Raw genomic sequence first — 17789 nt, forward strand, 5'->3', positions numbered from 1 at the left:
TTTTTTTATTTATTTTTATATTTAAATATAAGATATAAAATGTTACATTTAAATATTTTTTAAAATATAAAAAACACTTTTTTTTAAATGTTTGTGTTTTACTTTTTTATATTTAAATATAAAAATGATAAATTTTACATTTAAATTAAATAACATTTTATATTTAAATATTTTTTAAAATATAAATACTTTTAAATATTGCTGTTTGTGTTTTTTACTTTTTTGAAATGACTAAAAATAAACTAAAATTAATGTAAAAACTAAATCAACACTGGTTCAAGTAAATTTCAAATCAAGTGAGATAAATTAAAATGTCTGAATTTATTAATCGCTTTATTTTACATAAATTACACTCTTCTCAAAACGTTCAGATACAAACAGTTATTGCACATGGAGCGCAGACGGATCCACACCTCCAACACGGACATGCTAAAAACAAACCAGAACGCTACATAAAGATGTTAATAACATTTACATTAATTTAAAAAAAACCTCATTTTTAAATACATTAAGTGAGTGTGTGGATGCAGCAAAACAATCTTGCATAATTTCACAAAAACACTGAGTTGATTTCCTGAACGTTCGCCGTTTCTTTCGATCACACTGTACTTTCTCAAGTGTCTCTTTCAGGTCCTGTAGGACGGGAGGGTGTTTGGCTCTGCTGTGCTTTGAACATGTTAAACGAGTGCGCTGATTAAAAGCTCGTGACGGTCGGCCGCTGATGTTCACGAATAAAGACGCATCAGATTTCTCTAAAAATAAAACAACACTTTTCTTTGATGATTTTTGCTTCCGTCCTCCGGTGTGCGCAGCGAACTTCAGCGGTGATTGCAGTGGGAATTCTGGAGCAAACATCTGATATGTTCATCACCGCACAGGATGTGACATCACGTTCTGAGGGCAGATCACTTCCTGTGTCCGTACGGCAGAAGTAGTAACACTGAAGCGGTGTGTGTAAGAGCGAATTAAAGATCGAACGGCAAGAGCCCGAGAGCGTTCGTCAGCCTTCATCAGACGTCTCATATCTTCATACCCAACTTTGCTTTCTGAGGGAGACAAAAAAAGAGGCCAATTTAATTATTAAAGACTCACTAATTGTGTTTAGCGTCTCCTACAGCAGGTTTACACTCATCCAAGGTCAAAAACACTTTAATTCCCTCATAATATCCACTGCAGCATCAGCTCTTTTCTCTCAGTGTCCGAAACGGTTTGAACATTAACATGTTCTGTGTGTGAAAAGAGATGTAGATAAATCTGACTTACGATTCCAGACGCGTGTTTGGGTTTGACGCTGTACGTGGCCTTTTCCTTCACCTGTCGGAAACACTCCTCCGCCGCCTTCAGCCTGAGAAAACATGAGGAGTGACTGAAGCAGCGGCTGAAACAAGTTCATTCTCATAAAAACTATGAACCACAAATGGATGAACAGGACAGGGCTAATCCTTATCCTCAACTATAACTATGATACCCAGTTACCCACAATCCAACACACTCGCACACACTTTATTATTAATATGGAACGTTTTTCTTAAAGGGGTCCTTGATTATGATTTCACTTTTTTAACTTTAGTTAGTGTGTAATGTTGCTGTTTGATCATAAACAACATCTGCAAACCCTAAAATTTACATAAACCCCGCCCCCGAGAACACGCAACAAAGGGGGCGGGGCCATGTTGGGCTGCTTTAGAGAAGAGGAAGAGTTGTAGTAGTAGAGTGTTGTTGTCATGCCGTCATTTTACGCCGGACTGCTTCAAAAACGAGGGTCAATTCAACACAAAAGATTAACATGATCTAGTGGATGAGTTGAATCAACTCCACAGCAACTACATCAATTTATCCACTAACCATTCAGAAACGTCTAAAAGTTGTAACTTCTTCCTGAGTCTCTCCATCAGTGTCGACTCCGGTTTGAACAATGTAAGGCTGAACACTGTCGTCATTTTGGCTGCGTGAGATTCTCCAGCTTTGTTGTTGTTGAGCTGTTAAAGCTCCGCCCTCTTCTGGAAAGGGGGCGGGAGCATCAGCTCATTTGCATTTAAAGGGACACACACAAAAACGGCATGTTTTTGCTCACACCTAAATATTTGACAAGATGTAATAAATGATCTGTGGGGGATTTTGAGCTGAAACTTCACAGACACATTCTGGAGAAACTTATATTACATCTTGTGAAAAAGGCATTATAGGTCCTGTTTAATAAAATAATACTCTAAATAAGAAACTAAAACTGTCAGTAGGTGGTGGTAAATGTATAAATATGTCATTCATTCATTCAAACAGCTGATTTATTCAGGAATGAAGTAAATGACTATGAATGAGCCATTGAATAATTCACCAGATTCATTCAGAAATGCTGCTGAGTTTATAGAACAACTATTCTGCTATGGCTTTATAGGTAACAAACAGTGTCAAAAATATATTACAATATTAACTTATTTATTGAACTGTTGTATAAAATCAGTATCACATTTGCACTCGTGCTATTCGGGACAAAAACAACACTCATGTGATTTATATATTTATATTTAATTAAAAATACAGTAAAAAACAGTAATATTGCAAAATATTATTACAATTTAAAATAACTGTTTTCTATTTAAATATATTTGACAAAGTAATTTATTCCTGTGATCAAAGCTGAATTTTCAGCATCATTACTCCAGTCTTCAGTGTCACATGATCCTTCAGAAATCATTCTAATATGCTGATCTGCTGCTCAATAAACATTTATGATTATTATCAATGTTGAAAACAGTTGTGTACTTTTTTTTTTTTCAGGATTCCTTGATGAATAGAAAGTTCAAAAGAACAGCATTTATCTGAAATACAAAGCTTCTGTAGCATTATACACTACCGTTCAAAAGTTTGGGGTCAGTAAGAATTTTTATTTTTATTTTTTGAAAAGAAATTAAAGAAATGAATACTTTTATTCAGCAAAGATGCATTAAAATCAATCAAAAGTGGCAGTAAAGACATTTATAATGTTACAAAAGATTAGATTTCAGATAAACACTGTTCTTTTGAACTTTCTATTCATCAAATAATCCTGAAAAAAAATATTGTACACAAATATTTTGTACAATTGTACACATTAAATGTTTCTTGAGCAGCAGATCAGCATATTAGAATGATTTCTGAAGGATCATGTGACACTGAAGACTGGAGTAATGATGCTGAAAATTCAGCTTTGCATCACAGGAATAAATTACTTTGTCAAATATATTCAAATAGAAGACAGTTATTTTAAATTGTAATAATATTTCACAATATTACTGTTTTATTTTTTTAATTAAATAAATGTAGCCTTGGTGAGCAGACGAAACTTCTTTTAAAAACATTAAAAATCTTAGTGGTTCTCTCTCTCTCTATCTATCTATCTATCTATCTATCTATCTATCTATCTCTCTCTCTCTCTATATATATATATATATATATATATATATATATATATATATATATATATATATATATATATATATATATATATATATATATATATATATATATGAGAAACTCATACAGAGGAATTTTTCCCCTAATATGTTGAATTTTAGGGTAATTCTAACTGTATTCTACAGGCTTCATCACACAGTGAGTTGTTGTCGTAAGGCCCTCTTTTGGCCTTGATAACAGCTTTCATTCCTGCTGGCATTGTTTTTATGTAAACTCAACTGTTTGTTTATATCGTCTCAGGAGTTTAACTATATCATCCAGCTCTGATGTGATAAATGCGACTATAAGGCATGAAGATATTGAGATACTATAAACATTAACATCATGACTTCCTGTAAAGCTGCTTTGAACGCGTGTTGTGTGAATTTGAGTGGCTGATCTGCTGTGGCAGGACACAAACAGAGGACCGGTCAGGAGACGCTTCGTCCGTGTTAACATCAACTAGTCTTGACAGATCTGTACGCCGCTTAATCGGAGCGTTCGGAAGTTATTATAATCTTCCTCTGTGGCTGAACGCAGATGATTAAGCAGCGCAGGAGCGGATTCGTTTACACTTCTTCTGCAGGTCATGTGTGCGGACGGATGCCAGGCGCTGCGCTGCGTTTCATGACCTCCGACCGGTGAATGAAGCCCGAGCACCATAATTGGCCATGTTTAGTCACAGATGAATCCTCTGATGCTAAATGCATTTATGAACCGACGGCATTAAATTATTTAAAAGTGAGTGTGAATCTGGTGTTGTTCAAGAAGGAACTGGATGAGAATGATGCATTTATTGCATTATTAAACCTGATAATCATTATTATATCAGTACTGGAGAACGTCAGAGGATCTTAATGCATCCTGAGTGAGTTGTTTCTACAGATTTTTCGATCCGAAGAGGCCAAACGAAGCAGAAGCGATGACCTCGGAGAGCTGAAGCTCATAAAACAAGACGGATTCAGAGCCGTAACTCAATCGCCGCGGCGTCGCGTCCGCTGGAACAGAAGTGCAAAGCAAACGGATCATCTGTTGTGATGTATTTGGCTGCTAAGAGCGCCGTGTGTGCCGGCCTTGTGAGCGCTTGAAATGTTTACTGGAGGGAGAATTATGGGCCGCGGGTAAAAGGCAGAGAGATATTCTTCCTGCACATCAGTAGCAGCTACTTCAAACACCGTAAAAACATCCCGGCGCACAGGAAAAGATCCATGTATCTTAGAAGCGCGAGTGCCGTTCTGTCTGTTGGACCGGGACGAGGACGAGACGCTGCCTTCACAGCCAAATATGGTGGTGCTGCGGCGCAGGTCACGATCCGCATCACAACCTTCCGCTCGTGATGAAGACATCGACACCCACTCCGAGAGAGAGAGAGAGAGAGAGAGAGAGAGAGAGAGAGAGAGAGAGAGAGAGAGAGAGAGAGAGAGAGAGAGAGAGAGAGAGAGAGAGAGAGAGAGAGATGCTTGTGCTGCGAGACAATCTGGACTTTAGAAACGACTGTAAGTCATTTCACAGGTTAAGAAAGATTTAAAAATAAACTAAATGAAATGAAATAAAAGGAAAACTAATAAAAATAAAAAAGTAATAAATAAAAATAAAGAAAAACAAAATTAAAACAATGAACAAAGAAAAAAAAACTAAAATAATGAGAAAACTATCAATAAGGAATAAAGAAACAAATTTAAATGAAAAGAAAAAAGAAAGAAGAAAAATATTATCAAAAGAAAAAAATAAGTAAAAAAAAGAATAAAAATAAATAGAAATAAAAGAAAAAGAAAAAAAGAACAAGAAATAAAGATGACAATAAATAAAGGAAAAAAAATCAAACAAAGAAAACTAATAAAAGAAAATAAGAAAATAAGCTTAATAAAATAATAAAATAAAGAAAAATAAAAAATAAAATAAAATTAAATGAAATAAGAGAAAAAATTAAAATGAGAAAGACAAGAAAAAGATACATCTAAAATAATAATACATTAAAAAAATAAAATGATCAATAAAAAAGAAAAAAGAAAGAAAATAAAATTAAGTGAAATAAAAAGAAAACTAATAAAAATAAAGTAAAGAAAAATAAAAAAATAAAAAGACAACGATAAATAAATAAAAGGAAAAATATCAAAACAATTAAATGAAATAAGAACAAACAAAATGAAGACTAAAAAAAAAAAAAAGAAAATGACTGAGAAATTAAAAAAAAAAATAATAATAAAATAAAACCAAACCAAAAATAAAATAAAAAATAAAAAAATAAAAAGAAATAAAGAAAAAAATAAAGAAAGAAAAGGATAAAACTAAAAAATAATAATAAAAAAAAAAGAAAAAAAAAATACCAATAAAGAAAGAAAGAGAAAGCAAGAAAGTGTATTGGAGACGTTGATGTTCTTCCACACGTTTTTACGAGCCGATCTCTGGACAGAGACTCTGTGAAAGTGTCGGAGGTGTGAGACACACGACTGACTTTACAGTCTAATATCACGTCTGCGATTACAAACAGCCCTTAAAGAGGACCTTATAAAACGAGAGATAATCAGCTGCTCAAAACACCAGAACAGAGTAGAAAATAAACAGACACCGAAACAAATTCAACGAGAGACACGACTGCTCTTGAACATTAGATTGAACCAAGTTCTGTTTACCTGTAAAGCAGCAGTGAGATGTTTATTTGCGTCACACTGCTGCTACTTCAGTTCAGCCCTCAAACCCAGACGGGGTTAAAGAAACACACACACACGTACGAGAAGAGCTCCAGGGCAGAGAAGACGCGCGGGAAACAAAGCAGCGGCGCGGCTCTTCACTTGAGTGGCTCCGCTGAGTGCTTTCTGTGTCAGACAGATTTGTCTCTCTTGGCTCCAGATGACGAGACGCTCCAAACAGCCGCCCTTCTGTTCCAGCGCACAAACGACAAGCATTCATGACAAATTGGGGCCGAGTGACAGGGAGAGAAAATTCTTTGGGGTTTTAGGTGCCGCTGCTGGAGAAAGGCAAACACTTTAGCAGCAGATCGTGTGATTAAGAGGCCAGCGAATGTCAAAGGAAACGCAACACTCTCTGGGAACTCATCTATCAGATGCCAGACGCGCTCCGGGAGTCAGAAGTGTCGTTTCGGCCCTCAGATAAAGGCGCTCTGTGCGGAATAAAGCGCCGTCTTATCGCTGCAGGTACGAGCGTTGGGAAAGACCGGGCCCGTCTCGTTTCGTACATCTGGACGATTGTGTTTCGAATTATACGCTGCATATTGAGTTTCACGCCCTGGCAGACAAGAGCTCGCCGCTAACCTCGCCGCTCCGGAGGTCAGAGGTCATGGGCTCCGGCCATCGGGATCCGTAGGCCGTTCCCACACGCCATGAGGAAAGATGATTTGGCACCCAACGGGTCAGACGCAAAAGTAGCAGAAGGAACGACAGGAAGTCGACATGTTTAATGGTTTGATATTAATGTTAAAGAAAGGAAGGAAGAAAAACAAAGCAAAATAAATAAATATATAGAAAGATAAGCATAAATGAACAAAAAAAGGAAATTAAATGAAAAACAAATACAAAACCATAAATAAAATAAAAAGAAAAATAGAAGAAATAACTGAAAACAAATTAAATTAAAAATAAAAGAACAAGAGAAAAAGAAAAGCACTAAATGATTAATAAAAAATAAAGGCAAAAAATAAATATATAAATGAGCAAAAACAAACCAATTAAAAGAAATAAAGAGAATCACAATAATAAATAAATAAATAAATAAATAGCAAATAAAAATAAATAAAACAAAACAATTAAATGCAAAAAAAGGGAAAAATAGAGAATGACAATTAAAACATTAAATAAATAGAAATAAAAGGAAAGATAAAAAAGAAATGAATAAATTAAAAAACCTAAGCCCTAAATGATAAAAGAAAAAAGCAAAATAAAAAAATAGAAAAAAAAAAGAAAAATAAATGAACAAAACAAACCAATTAAATTAAATAAAGACAAATAAAAAGAACAAAGAATGAGAAAAACAAAAAGAAAATAAAAATAAAAATAAAGAGAATGATAAAAATCTAAATAATAATAATAATAATGATAAATAAATAAAATAAATAAATTTAAAAAAAAAAAGCAAAAATAAAGAGTTAAATGAACAAAATTTAAAGAAAAAAACTGGAAAAGAGAAAGAAAAAGAAAAACAAAGCAAAAATAAAGAGAAAATAAATTAACAAAAAAAAATTAAATGAAATACATAAATAAAAAGGACAAAAAACAAGAAAAGTAAAGAAAAAGATGAGAAAAATGGAGAATGACAATAAAAACATAATATATAAATAAAGCAAAAATAAAGAGAAAATTAAAAGACAAAAGAAAAATAAAGGAAAAAGGAAAGAAAAAGAAAAAGAAAAAATAAAGAGAAAAGTAAAACAAAACAAAACAATTAAATTAAATAAAGAAATAAAAACAAAAAAAAAAAAGATAAAAAAAAATTGAGAATAGCAATTAAAACAAATAAAGAAACAGAAAAAGGAAAACGGAAGATAAGAGAAAAATGAAAAGAATAAAAGAAAAATAATTGAACAAAATTAAATGAAAGACAAAAGAACAATAAAAAAAACAAATAATAAATAAATAATGAAAGAAAAACAAAGGAAAATAAAGAGAATGACAAATAATAGCAAATTAGCAAAGTAAAAAACAGTAAAAATGGAAACGAAGGGCCTGTAATCTGCATGTGAGAGGCGAAACCGGACCGGCCGTTTCAGGACAGATGTAGAGATACGGCCGGCCCTCGGTGGCTCTTCCTCATGAATAATGTAAAGCTCGGCTGAAGGGCTCGTTTGTATCTGTTGACTTTCGGCGCTATCGCGACGCTCCATCGCACCACTGGAAGCTAACGGTACCGCTCCGGTACTCTTTTCATTAGCGGGGTTAAACAAACACAGGGTTCATTTGACGCGCTCTCGCTTTCGTAACGTGGCAGATATAATCTAATATTAAACACATGGCACAAGTTATGGGAGAGTTAAAGTGCTTTCAGTGAAGACACCGCCTGAACATCACATTACTGCACAAGAGTTGAGAATATTTAGAGATTTTGACTGGAAAACAAGACAAATATACTGAGGAACAACATCACTGCTCCGTTCTGCAGGGTCATAAACGTCAGACCCATCTTTGATCTTCACACAAATATCAGTGCAGAACAAACGCACGAGGAAGATTCAGGAGCGTCTAATTCCAGGAATGATGCTCCGGACACTTTTCCATGCCAGAACAAAGCTTTCCTCCATCACAGACGCAAGGTGTAACAAATCCGACCGCGGCGGAAGCGCCGTATATTCCCTCTGACAGAGCGTTCGCATATTTCAGACCAGAATGTAGCCATCCCATGATGCACCTGTGGACGCAGGCTCAGGTATTTGCAGTAACGCCACATTAAATCACGCAGCTGGACGGCAGGCGTTTCTAAAGCACACCTCGCCCCTCCAAAGATGTTTTCACAACACTTAAAGAGCGACTCCTCCACAGAAAGGAGCACTTCATTAATCAGCCAGGATAAAGAAAGAGCTTCGGGGTTTTTGGGTGTAAACCGACGTTCGCCGTCTAGCATTTCACCACGATGATCCTGGACTAAACACTGACGTTATGGAGGGAAAAGGTGTTTGTTGACACGCATACCTCTCCTGCAAAATGACCTTGTTCTCCTTCTTCCAGGTGTCTTTGAAATCGGTGGAGAACTCGTGCCAAACGGAGAAGAAGGTGTTGGGAGAAACCTCTTTCTCTCCGCTCTTGGCCTTGACCGAGAAGAAGACGCACAGCTCCAGGAACCTGCGGCACAAACAGGAGTTTTCAGAGAGATGCGACTGCAGTTCGAAGAATTCCTCGTGGAGGGAACAGAACGTCTCGGCACCAAAATGAGAGAGATTTTATTTTATTTTCCTGGAGAAACTTGGTTACTAGGTTCGTTCAGTGTTTTCTATGGAAGCTTGTTTCTGCCACTAAATAAAAAAAATGAAATAAATTCTGACTTTTTTTCTTGCAATTGTGAGTTATTCCCCCAGTTTCACAGACAAGGCTTAAGCTAGTCCGAGACTAAAATGCATGTTTTAACTGAAAGCAACTTGTACTGAGATATCTTAAAATATGTCACTGCCATTGTTTTGTCTCAAGACTCACCAGTAATGTTTTTTTTTTTTTTTTTCAAAGGCATGTTTATAAAAGCTACTTAAATACCTTAATTGAACTAAGGCCTAATCCTGGCTTAACTTAAGCCCTGTCTGTGAAACTGGGCCATAAAGTCAGATTTTCTTTATATACAGTCAGAATTGCGATATAAACTCACAATTCTGTGATAAAAACATCAGTCTTTATCCCCTCACAATTGGACATAACACGCAATTGCGCGTTTATATCTTGCAATTGACTAAATCTCACAATTCTGGCTTTATATTTTGGAATTCCAACTTTATAACTCGCAATTCTGACTAGAAATCTCGTAATTCTGATTTTATATCACAAAATTCGGACTAAATCTCTCAATTCTGACTTTATATCTCGCAATTCCGACTTTATATCACGCGATTCCGACTATACATCACGCGATTCCGACTTTAAAACTCGCAATTCCGACTTTAAAACTCGCAATTCCGACTTTAAAACTCGCAAATCCGACTTTAAAACTCGCGATTCCGACTTTATATCTCGCGATTCCAACTATACATCACGCGATTCCGACTATACATCACGCGATTCCGACTATACATCACGCGATTCCGACTATACATCACGCGATTCCGACTATACATCACGCGATTCTGACTTTAAAACTCGCAACTCCAACTATACATCTCGCGATTCCGACTATACATCACGCGATTCCGACTATACATCACGCGATTCCGACTTTAAAACTCTCAACTCTGACTATACATCACGCAATTCCGACTTTATATCTCGCAATTCCGACTTTAAAACTCGCAAATCCGACTATACATCACGCGATTCCGACTTTATATCAAGCAAAATCCGACTATACATCGCGCAATTCCGACTACACATCGCGTAATTCCGACTATACATTGTGCAATTCCGACTATACATCACGCGATTCTGACTTTAAAACTCGCAATTCCGACTTTACATCTCGCAATTCCAACTTTACATCACGCGATTCTGACTTTATATCACGCAAAATCCGACTATACATCGCGCAATTCCGACTATACATCTTGCAATTTAGAGAAAAAAAAATGTCAGAATTGTGAGAGAAAAGTCGCAATTACCTTTATTTTTTTATTTCATGGTGGAAACAAGCTTCCGTAGTTTTCCACCTAAAGATCCGTAAAAAAGACTGATTCACAAAAATCTTAAAGAACATACCAATTTTTTAAAGATAAATTCTAAGGAGTTTGTAAAATGTTCCTCAGTGCAATTATTGAAAAAATTTCATAAAATTACAAGTTGTCTTTGTGACAATCTTAAATACTTCTGGGAACAACAAAAAAAAAACATCTTAATTCTTAAATAAGTAGAAAGGAAGATTTTTATTATACCTGTTAACTGTTTGTGTTCCGGGTTATTGCCTCTTTTCCCCATTACATATTTTAATAATCATCATAAATTAGGTATCATTCAAAAGTTTAAACACTCAAAATTCACCCTGCGAAAATGTTTTTTAAATTTGACTGCGTTACAATGGAAACGCTACGTTAAATCCTTTTAGCAGCTCAATTTTTGTGATAATTTCAAATTTAATCCCCCCTTTTTTTTTTTGTTATTTCCATAAAAAAAAAAAAAAAAAGACAGAAAAGACATGGCAAAAATGACTCCTTACATTTTGTGCGTTTCACTGAGTTGCTTCTCTTGACTTTCCAGCTCAGTTTTTGCTGTAAAAAGAAAAGAATAAAAGTCATGTTTTGAACCTCCATGCGAGTTTACAATTATAAAACAATTAGTTTCTACAGCGCTTTATACAGTACAGATTGTTTGAAAGCAGCTTCACAGAAATAAACAGTGTTAATGTTACAAAAAAGGTATTAATTATGAAACAATTTGAGCTGTAAAGAAGCTCTACAGAAGACAATAGTGAGATCATTCAGACAGATTTAAGTGTGTCGTGCATCATTCCCATATTTTCCCAGATGTCTCTGTTCCAGAAGACACAGAAACAGACAGTCAGGCAAGGATCGGACGGTTTCTAGGAACATGGAATCAGGTTGTGTAATTGAAGCCAGAGAAGCAGCAGCAGCTGCCGTTAAATCATCTGACATCAGACGATAAGTGTGTGTAAAGGTGAGATTCGACCTGATCAGACGAGAGCAGCGTTTACTGTCCGTCGCTTATTAATGACAGATGTACAGCTCTTTCACTCTGTCTGGTATGATGTTCAAGTTGTGGTAACTTGTTAAAAGCATCACCGATCACATCCAATCCTTTACCAAAACACAGGAGAAATATAACGCTCATCTTAAGCAGCAGTGTAGGAAAAACAGACACTTGACCAGGAAACAGAAAGAAGCTGCTGCTTTTGATGTGATTCATGAAAGAGCTGCAGGTCAGATTCAGAGTTCAACTGAAACGAAAATGAAAGCAGGAAAAATGGGCAAGCGTAAGGATTTGAGTGAGTTTGACAAGGGCCAAATTGTGATGGCTAGACGACTGGATCAGAGCATCTCCAAAACTGCAGCTCTTGTGGGGTGTTCCCGGTCTGCAGTGGTGAAGTATCTATCAAAAGCGCTCCAAGGAAGGAACAGTGGAGAACTGGCGACAGGGTCATGGGCGGCCGAGGTGTGGTCCGATCCAACAGACGAGCTCCTGTAGCTCAAATTGCTTCAGAAGTTAATGCTGGTTCTGATAGAAAGGTGTCAGAATACACAGTGCATCACAGTTTGTTGCCGCAGACCAGCCCATGCTGACCCCTGTCCACCGCCGAAAGAGCATGGACCACGTGAGCATCAGAACTGGACCACGGAGCAATGGAAGATGATGAATCATGTTTTCTTTTACATCACGTGGATGGTCGGATGCATGTGCGTTGCTTACCTGGTAAACCAGGATACACATCCGAGTTTCTTTTAACCGTTTACACTCGCATAGGACATAACAGACAACTCCACACAATGTGCATTTTGACAATCGTGTGTGTATTTGATCATGCAAGCGCAATAAGCTGTAAAAGAGAACTGAATTCGGGATTTTCACGGCTTATTGTGATTAATAACACTCTAACATGTCCAGAACTCTAAACAGTGCTGTGATGTTGAAGTGTAACACTTTAGAAAATTGATTTTTGAAATTTGTGAATCAATGCGAATTGTAAGTGAACCGATTTTTTCACCCACCGCTAATATATAAAATGTATAAATTTGTATATGCATGAATTTGGTCTATTGGCTTCTTTCAGGAGAGAAAGAGAGAGGCTTCCTCAGAAGCGCAGAGGTCAGCAGGGGTCACCGCTCAAGGTGCTCTTTGACAAATTGAGGCCGGTAGTAGTTAAGGCTTCAACGCCATGAAAGACCACGAATCACCGGTCTGTCTGTCAAGAGTGTGTGTGAGAGAGACAGTATGTGATGAATGTGTGTTTTCACATGTTTTTGGAACACTTTTGCTGCATCTCTGCATGACAATACATCATTCTGCTGCAGTTTTGATAAAATCAGAACCAGATTTCTCCTAACTAAAGGCCACTGATATACTTCAAGCGAAATCGAAGAATGAACTGGTGTGACTTCATTCCGGAAAAAAATCAGGACAAAAAGTTTGTTTCTGGAAGTTTCTGAACTTCCCAGAAAAGTTCACTCCAGCTGGTAAACAAACTCCCATTGGTCCATGGCGATGATGCAATAGGTGGGTGTGGCTCTGAGGCTCCTCCTATTTATCCATGTGTACATCTTCGCCGGTTTATTTCTTCTGTTCAGTCCATCAAGGTCAGACGCGAGTAAAATGACACTGTTTTTCATGTTTAATAATGTAAAACTGCTGCTTTAAAGCGGTTTAATGTATAAAGTGCTGTATAAATATCCACACACTACGATCAGATGTTTTCTTAACTGCTGTTTTTTTGTTTATTAAAGGAAACGCACAGCACATAATTACATATTCATCTAATTGAGTGCGCCGTAGGGATGTTTGCTAACAGTATATCTCTGGAAAGGCATTTCCAACTCTTTTTACCCTTAAGCAAAGAACGAAAAAGGGTTTTCCTGGGAGTGTGTGTGTGTGTGTGTGTGTGTGTGTGTGTTGGCAGACGTCTAGTCCTGGTGGGTCAGAGACGCACATTAATGCGACTCGGGGTTAGTCGAATCTCATGCTCGGTGCTCCGGAGGTCACAACGCATTAGCAAACCTAGCCTCTAATTTTCACCCACGGCAGAAGAAATGGCGCTGAATTAAGTGGATTCTCAGGAGAGACGGAGGAATTCTGTTCCACCGCTGATGGGAAGAATCTCAGGAATTCCCAAGTTTAATTGACACCAGTCACACTTCAGCGACTCCGATCGCAGGACAGATCTGTGACTCCCACGGTCGCTCACCTTCACTGACGAACGTCTCCATCTGGTCTTTAAAGGGCTGTAGATGCTCTTCCGTCGTGACCGAGCAAACCTTCTCCACCTGTGCAGTGCATGCTGGGAAACAGGACATTTCACAGTCATAAAGAGTTGCAAAAATAATGATCTGCATAAAAATGAATGCAAAATATTAATAAAAACTATAATAGCATCTCAATGACACTAAAATAACGCAAACACACACTGACGATTGAACTGAAACGATCAATGCATCTCAAAAGCACATGGAATGATTCCCCTGACCTTTGACCTCCAGAAGGGTCAGAGAGCAGTTTGAGAGACTACTGACCGATCTGAATACATCTGCAAACATCATCGGGATGGTCCTGAGATTACCCTCACTAAACCGAAACAAACCATCCATCTTGATGTGAACGAAACTCATCAGATGAGCCGCTTATTAAAGCAGCGGTGAGCATGTAAACTCTGTTTGAAAGGGATCGTCTGCAGCGTTCATGCAACGTCTGAACCGTGTGAACCTGCTGCTTCTTAAACTCAGTCAGAAAAAAAGAAAAAGAGAGAAGTGTCAAAGTATCAAGTTGTTCAAAGACAAAACGAGCAGAATGTGTGGATAAACTCCAGGATTAGACAAATCAAACACGTTAACCTGTGAACCTCAGAGATTAAAGGAGGCAGAAGTGAGCGAGGGGGGAAATCTTCACTTCCTTCCCAGAAAGCAATCTTTCATTCTCAGCTAAAACATGCAGCAATTAGTCCAATTACGGTCACGGGAAACAGTCTGGGCAGAAGGCGATTACCGAGAGCTTTTCCTCACGACCGGAGAAATAAGACATTACTCCACCTGAGGGCAAACGCTGCCTTCCTCTGATTGCTAGTTGTGTTTTAATGTCACGGCGGGTAACAAGTTAAAACTATAAAACAGCAGTTAAAAAAAAAAAAAAAAAAAAAAAAAAAAAAAAAGACAAAAACTCAACCCTGAAACTATTTTTGAGTCTGTTAAAAATGTTTGATAAATAATATAATTAAACTATAACCTATAACTCTGTTTGTGTGTGCATGTATGTATATTTACACACATACATATATACATTTAAATACACTACGGTTCAAAAGATTTTTAATGTTTTTAAAAGTAGTTTGTCTTCTAAAAATACAGTAAAAACAGTAATATTGTGAAATATTATTACAATTTAAAATAACTGTTTTCTTTTTTAATATACTTTAAAATATAATTTATTCCTGTGATCAAAGCTGAATTTTCAGCATCATTACTCCAGTGTCACATGATCCTTCAGAAATCATTCTAATATGATGATTTGCTGCTCAAGAAACATTTATGATTATTATCAATGTTGAAAACAGTTCATATTTTTGTGGAAACTGTGATAGATTTTATTTTTCAGGATTCTTTGATGAATACAAAGTACAGCGTTTATTTGAAATATCTTTTGTAACATTATAAATGTCTTTTCTGTCACTTTTGATCGATTTAATGCATCCTTGCTGAATAAAAGTATTAATTTCTTTTCAAAAAAATTAAAATAAAATTCTTACTGACCCCAAACTTTTGAACGGTAGTGTATAATGCTGTTATTTTGAACTTTCTATACATTAGGGAATCCTGAAAAAAAAAAACTACACAACTGTTTTCAACATTGATAATTAAATGTTTTTTGATCATATCAGAATGATTTCTGAAGGATCATGTGACACTGAAGACTGGAGTAATGATGCTGAAAATTCAGCTTTGATCACAGGAATAAATTACACTTTACTATATATTCACATAGAAAACAGCTGATTTAAATTGTAATATTTCACAATATTACTGTTTTTACTGTATTTTTAATTAATTAAATGCAGCTTTGGTGCACAGACGAAACTTTTAAAAATATTAAAAATCATACCGATCCCAAACTTTTGTACGGTAGTGTACACATTTTTTATATATATTATATTTTTATTATATTATATTTATATTTTATATTATATATATATATATATATATATATATATATATATATATATATATATATATATATATATTCATTCCACCAAATGTTGATTTCGTAATTCTTCTGAAGTTAAAACATTAGTATCGTGTTGCTACACTGTAAAAAATTATTTTTAGTTTAACTTAAAGTTAGCTGGTTTCCTTAGAATTTAAGTTCATTGAAATTAAAAATTTGAGTTAATACAATTAAGGTTTAATCAACAAACTCAAAATATGTCATCTGAACCACATTAATTTTTGAAGTTCATTTGACAAAAGAAAAAATGCTGCGATTACAAATCATGAAAATAATTTTTTACAGTGTAGAAATGTTATGATTGTGTTTGTTTTCCTGGCTTTATTGGAGGACTATAAAACACTGCATCTTTTTTGTTTGATAATTTTGACCAATTGTCATTTACTGCAAATAAATGCTCAAAATGATATTTTTATTTCAAATTTGGAAGAAATGTTATTAGTTTATAGAATAAAACAATGTTCATTTTAGTCAAACACATTCCTCCCAGAAAAACTGGATTTTACAAAGTTATCAGTTTGTTTCGGTCTATTTTCAGTGGTGTTTGACAAAGCAAAACTCAAGAGCGATGCTGTGTGTTTGCGGTCATATTTTGATCTCTAGATACAGCATTGAAGAATAACCACAGGTTGAACAATGTATGCGAGAAATGTTTGTCTGTGCTGATTGTCAGCTCTGTTAACCTCACGAAGAAATAAAAACAGCCAATCAGAGCGAAATCAGCAGGACCAATTACAGCAGCGTCTGTTTCCTGGAGCGAAACCCTTATTCGTGTGATTGATCGAGGCCGTACCGGCTGCCAAAGACGCAAATTAAAGAGAATTTTTTAATAAACAATTGAGGAACTGTGTTAAAGAGGTACAATAAAGTATGTAGTAAAGGCCTGCTAACCATTTCAGAAGTGTTAACAACTTCCAGGCCCATTAACGGCTGACCTTAGGAAATGACTGTGCTTTAACAGAGACGGATCACAATGCTAAAGCCTTTTCAGTCATTTCTTGTATTTGATCCGAAGTTATGTTGATTTCACACTGTAGAAAGTCTCAAATTACATCAATAACCTTCAGACTTTAAGGCTTTTTCCCAACTTTCAGCCAAAGCTTGTCAATCAACTTTTTTCCTCGCTTGAGGAGAATCACTTTAAGCTACAAAACTTTAGAAATCAGAGCTGATTCAGGAAGGACTTCAGCAATTGAACACAAGGGTACATTGAGTCATAAACACATACACTCATCCATCTGTCAATATTTATTTAATTTTACCTCGCAGATCTTTTCGGAGTCTCAGAAGATCTTTAGTCAAGTCCTCAAACTTCATCTGAGAGGCCTGAAACAGGTCGTGAGGTTCTGGGAGGGGAAACACACACGTCTCCCTGCCCGCATCCTGAAACACACACACACACACACACACACTGAAGACTTTTAAACATTTTTGGACCATGCAGTTCTGTGAGAGCATCATAAATTAACCTCACCTCATCAAAGTGTCTCAGGTAGTATGACACGATGTATGACAGAAGACTTTTACTGTTGTCCTGAAAACCAGAAGAGAAAAGTCAGCTGATTGCATCAACTAAACCAGTTAAAAGGTGTGTGTGTGTGTGTGTGTGTGTGTGTGTGTGTGTGTGTGTGTGTGTGTGTGTGTGTGTGTGTGTGTGTGTGTGTTTGTCTCTTACGCTGCTCTTGACATCCTTGAGTTTGGGCAGAATGTCTAGCGTAAATCCATCTGCTTGACCTCTGGTGCGATTCCCTCCGTTCATGAAATTACCAAAAGCCAAAACTAAACCAAGAATCTTCAGAACTCCAGAACCGCTCTGAAGAGTCTGGAGAGAGAAGCATA

General features: G+C 36.1%; 1 protein-coding gene across 2 annotated transcripts in view; it reads right to left on the reverse strand.

The window, feature by feature from the left end:
• Window positions 1-302: 302 nt before the first annotated feature.
• fmn2b (formin 2b) overlaps window positions 303-17789 on the reverse strand; it is a 58985-nt gene continuing 41498 nt past the window's right edge. For both annotated transcript variants that reach the window (XM_048170065.1, XM_048170064.1), the window contains 8 exons: window positions 17626-17772; window positions 17425-17484; window positions 17213-17333; window positions 13924-14016; window positions 11227-11278; window positions 9072-9221; window positions 1264-1345; window positions 303-1046 (listed from right to left, as the gene is read on the reverse strand). In XM_048170065.1, the coding sequence (XP_048026022.1) occupies window positions 1020-1046; window positions 1264-1345; window positions 9072-9221; window positions 11227-11278; window positions 13924-14016; window positions 17213-17333; window positions 17425-17484; window positions 17626-17772 (732 nt within the window). In that variant the 3' untranslated portion in view covers window positions 303-1019. The remainder of the gene's footprint in view (window positions 1047-1263; window positions 1346-9071; window positions 9222-11226; window positions 11279-13923; window positions 14017-17212; window positions 17334-17424; window positions 17485-17625; window positions 17773-17789) is intronic.

This window comes from Megalobrama amblycephala, linkage group LG20 (assembly GCF_018812025.1).
Source record: "Megalobrama amblycephala isolate DHTTF-2021 linkage group LG20, ASM1881202v1, whole genome shotgun sequence".
Lineage (NCBI taxonomy): Eukaryota > Metazoa > Chordata > Actinopteri > Cypriniformes > Xenocyprididae > Megalobrama > Megalobrama amblycephala.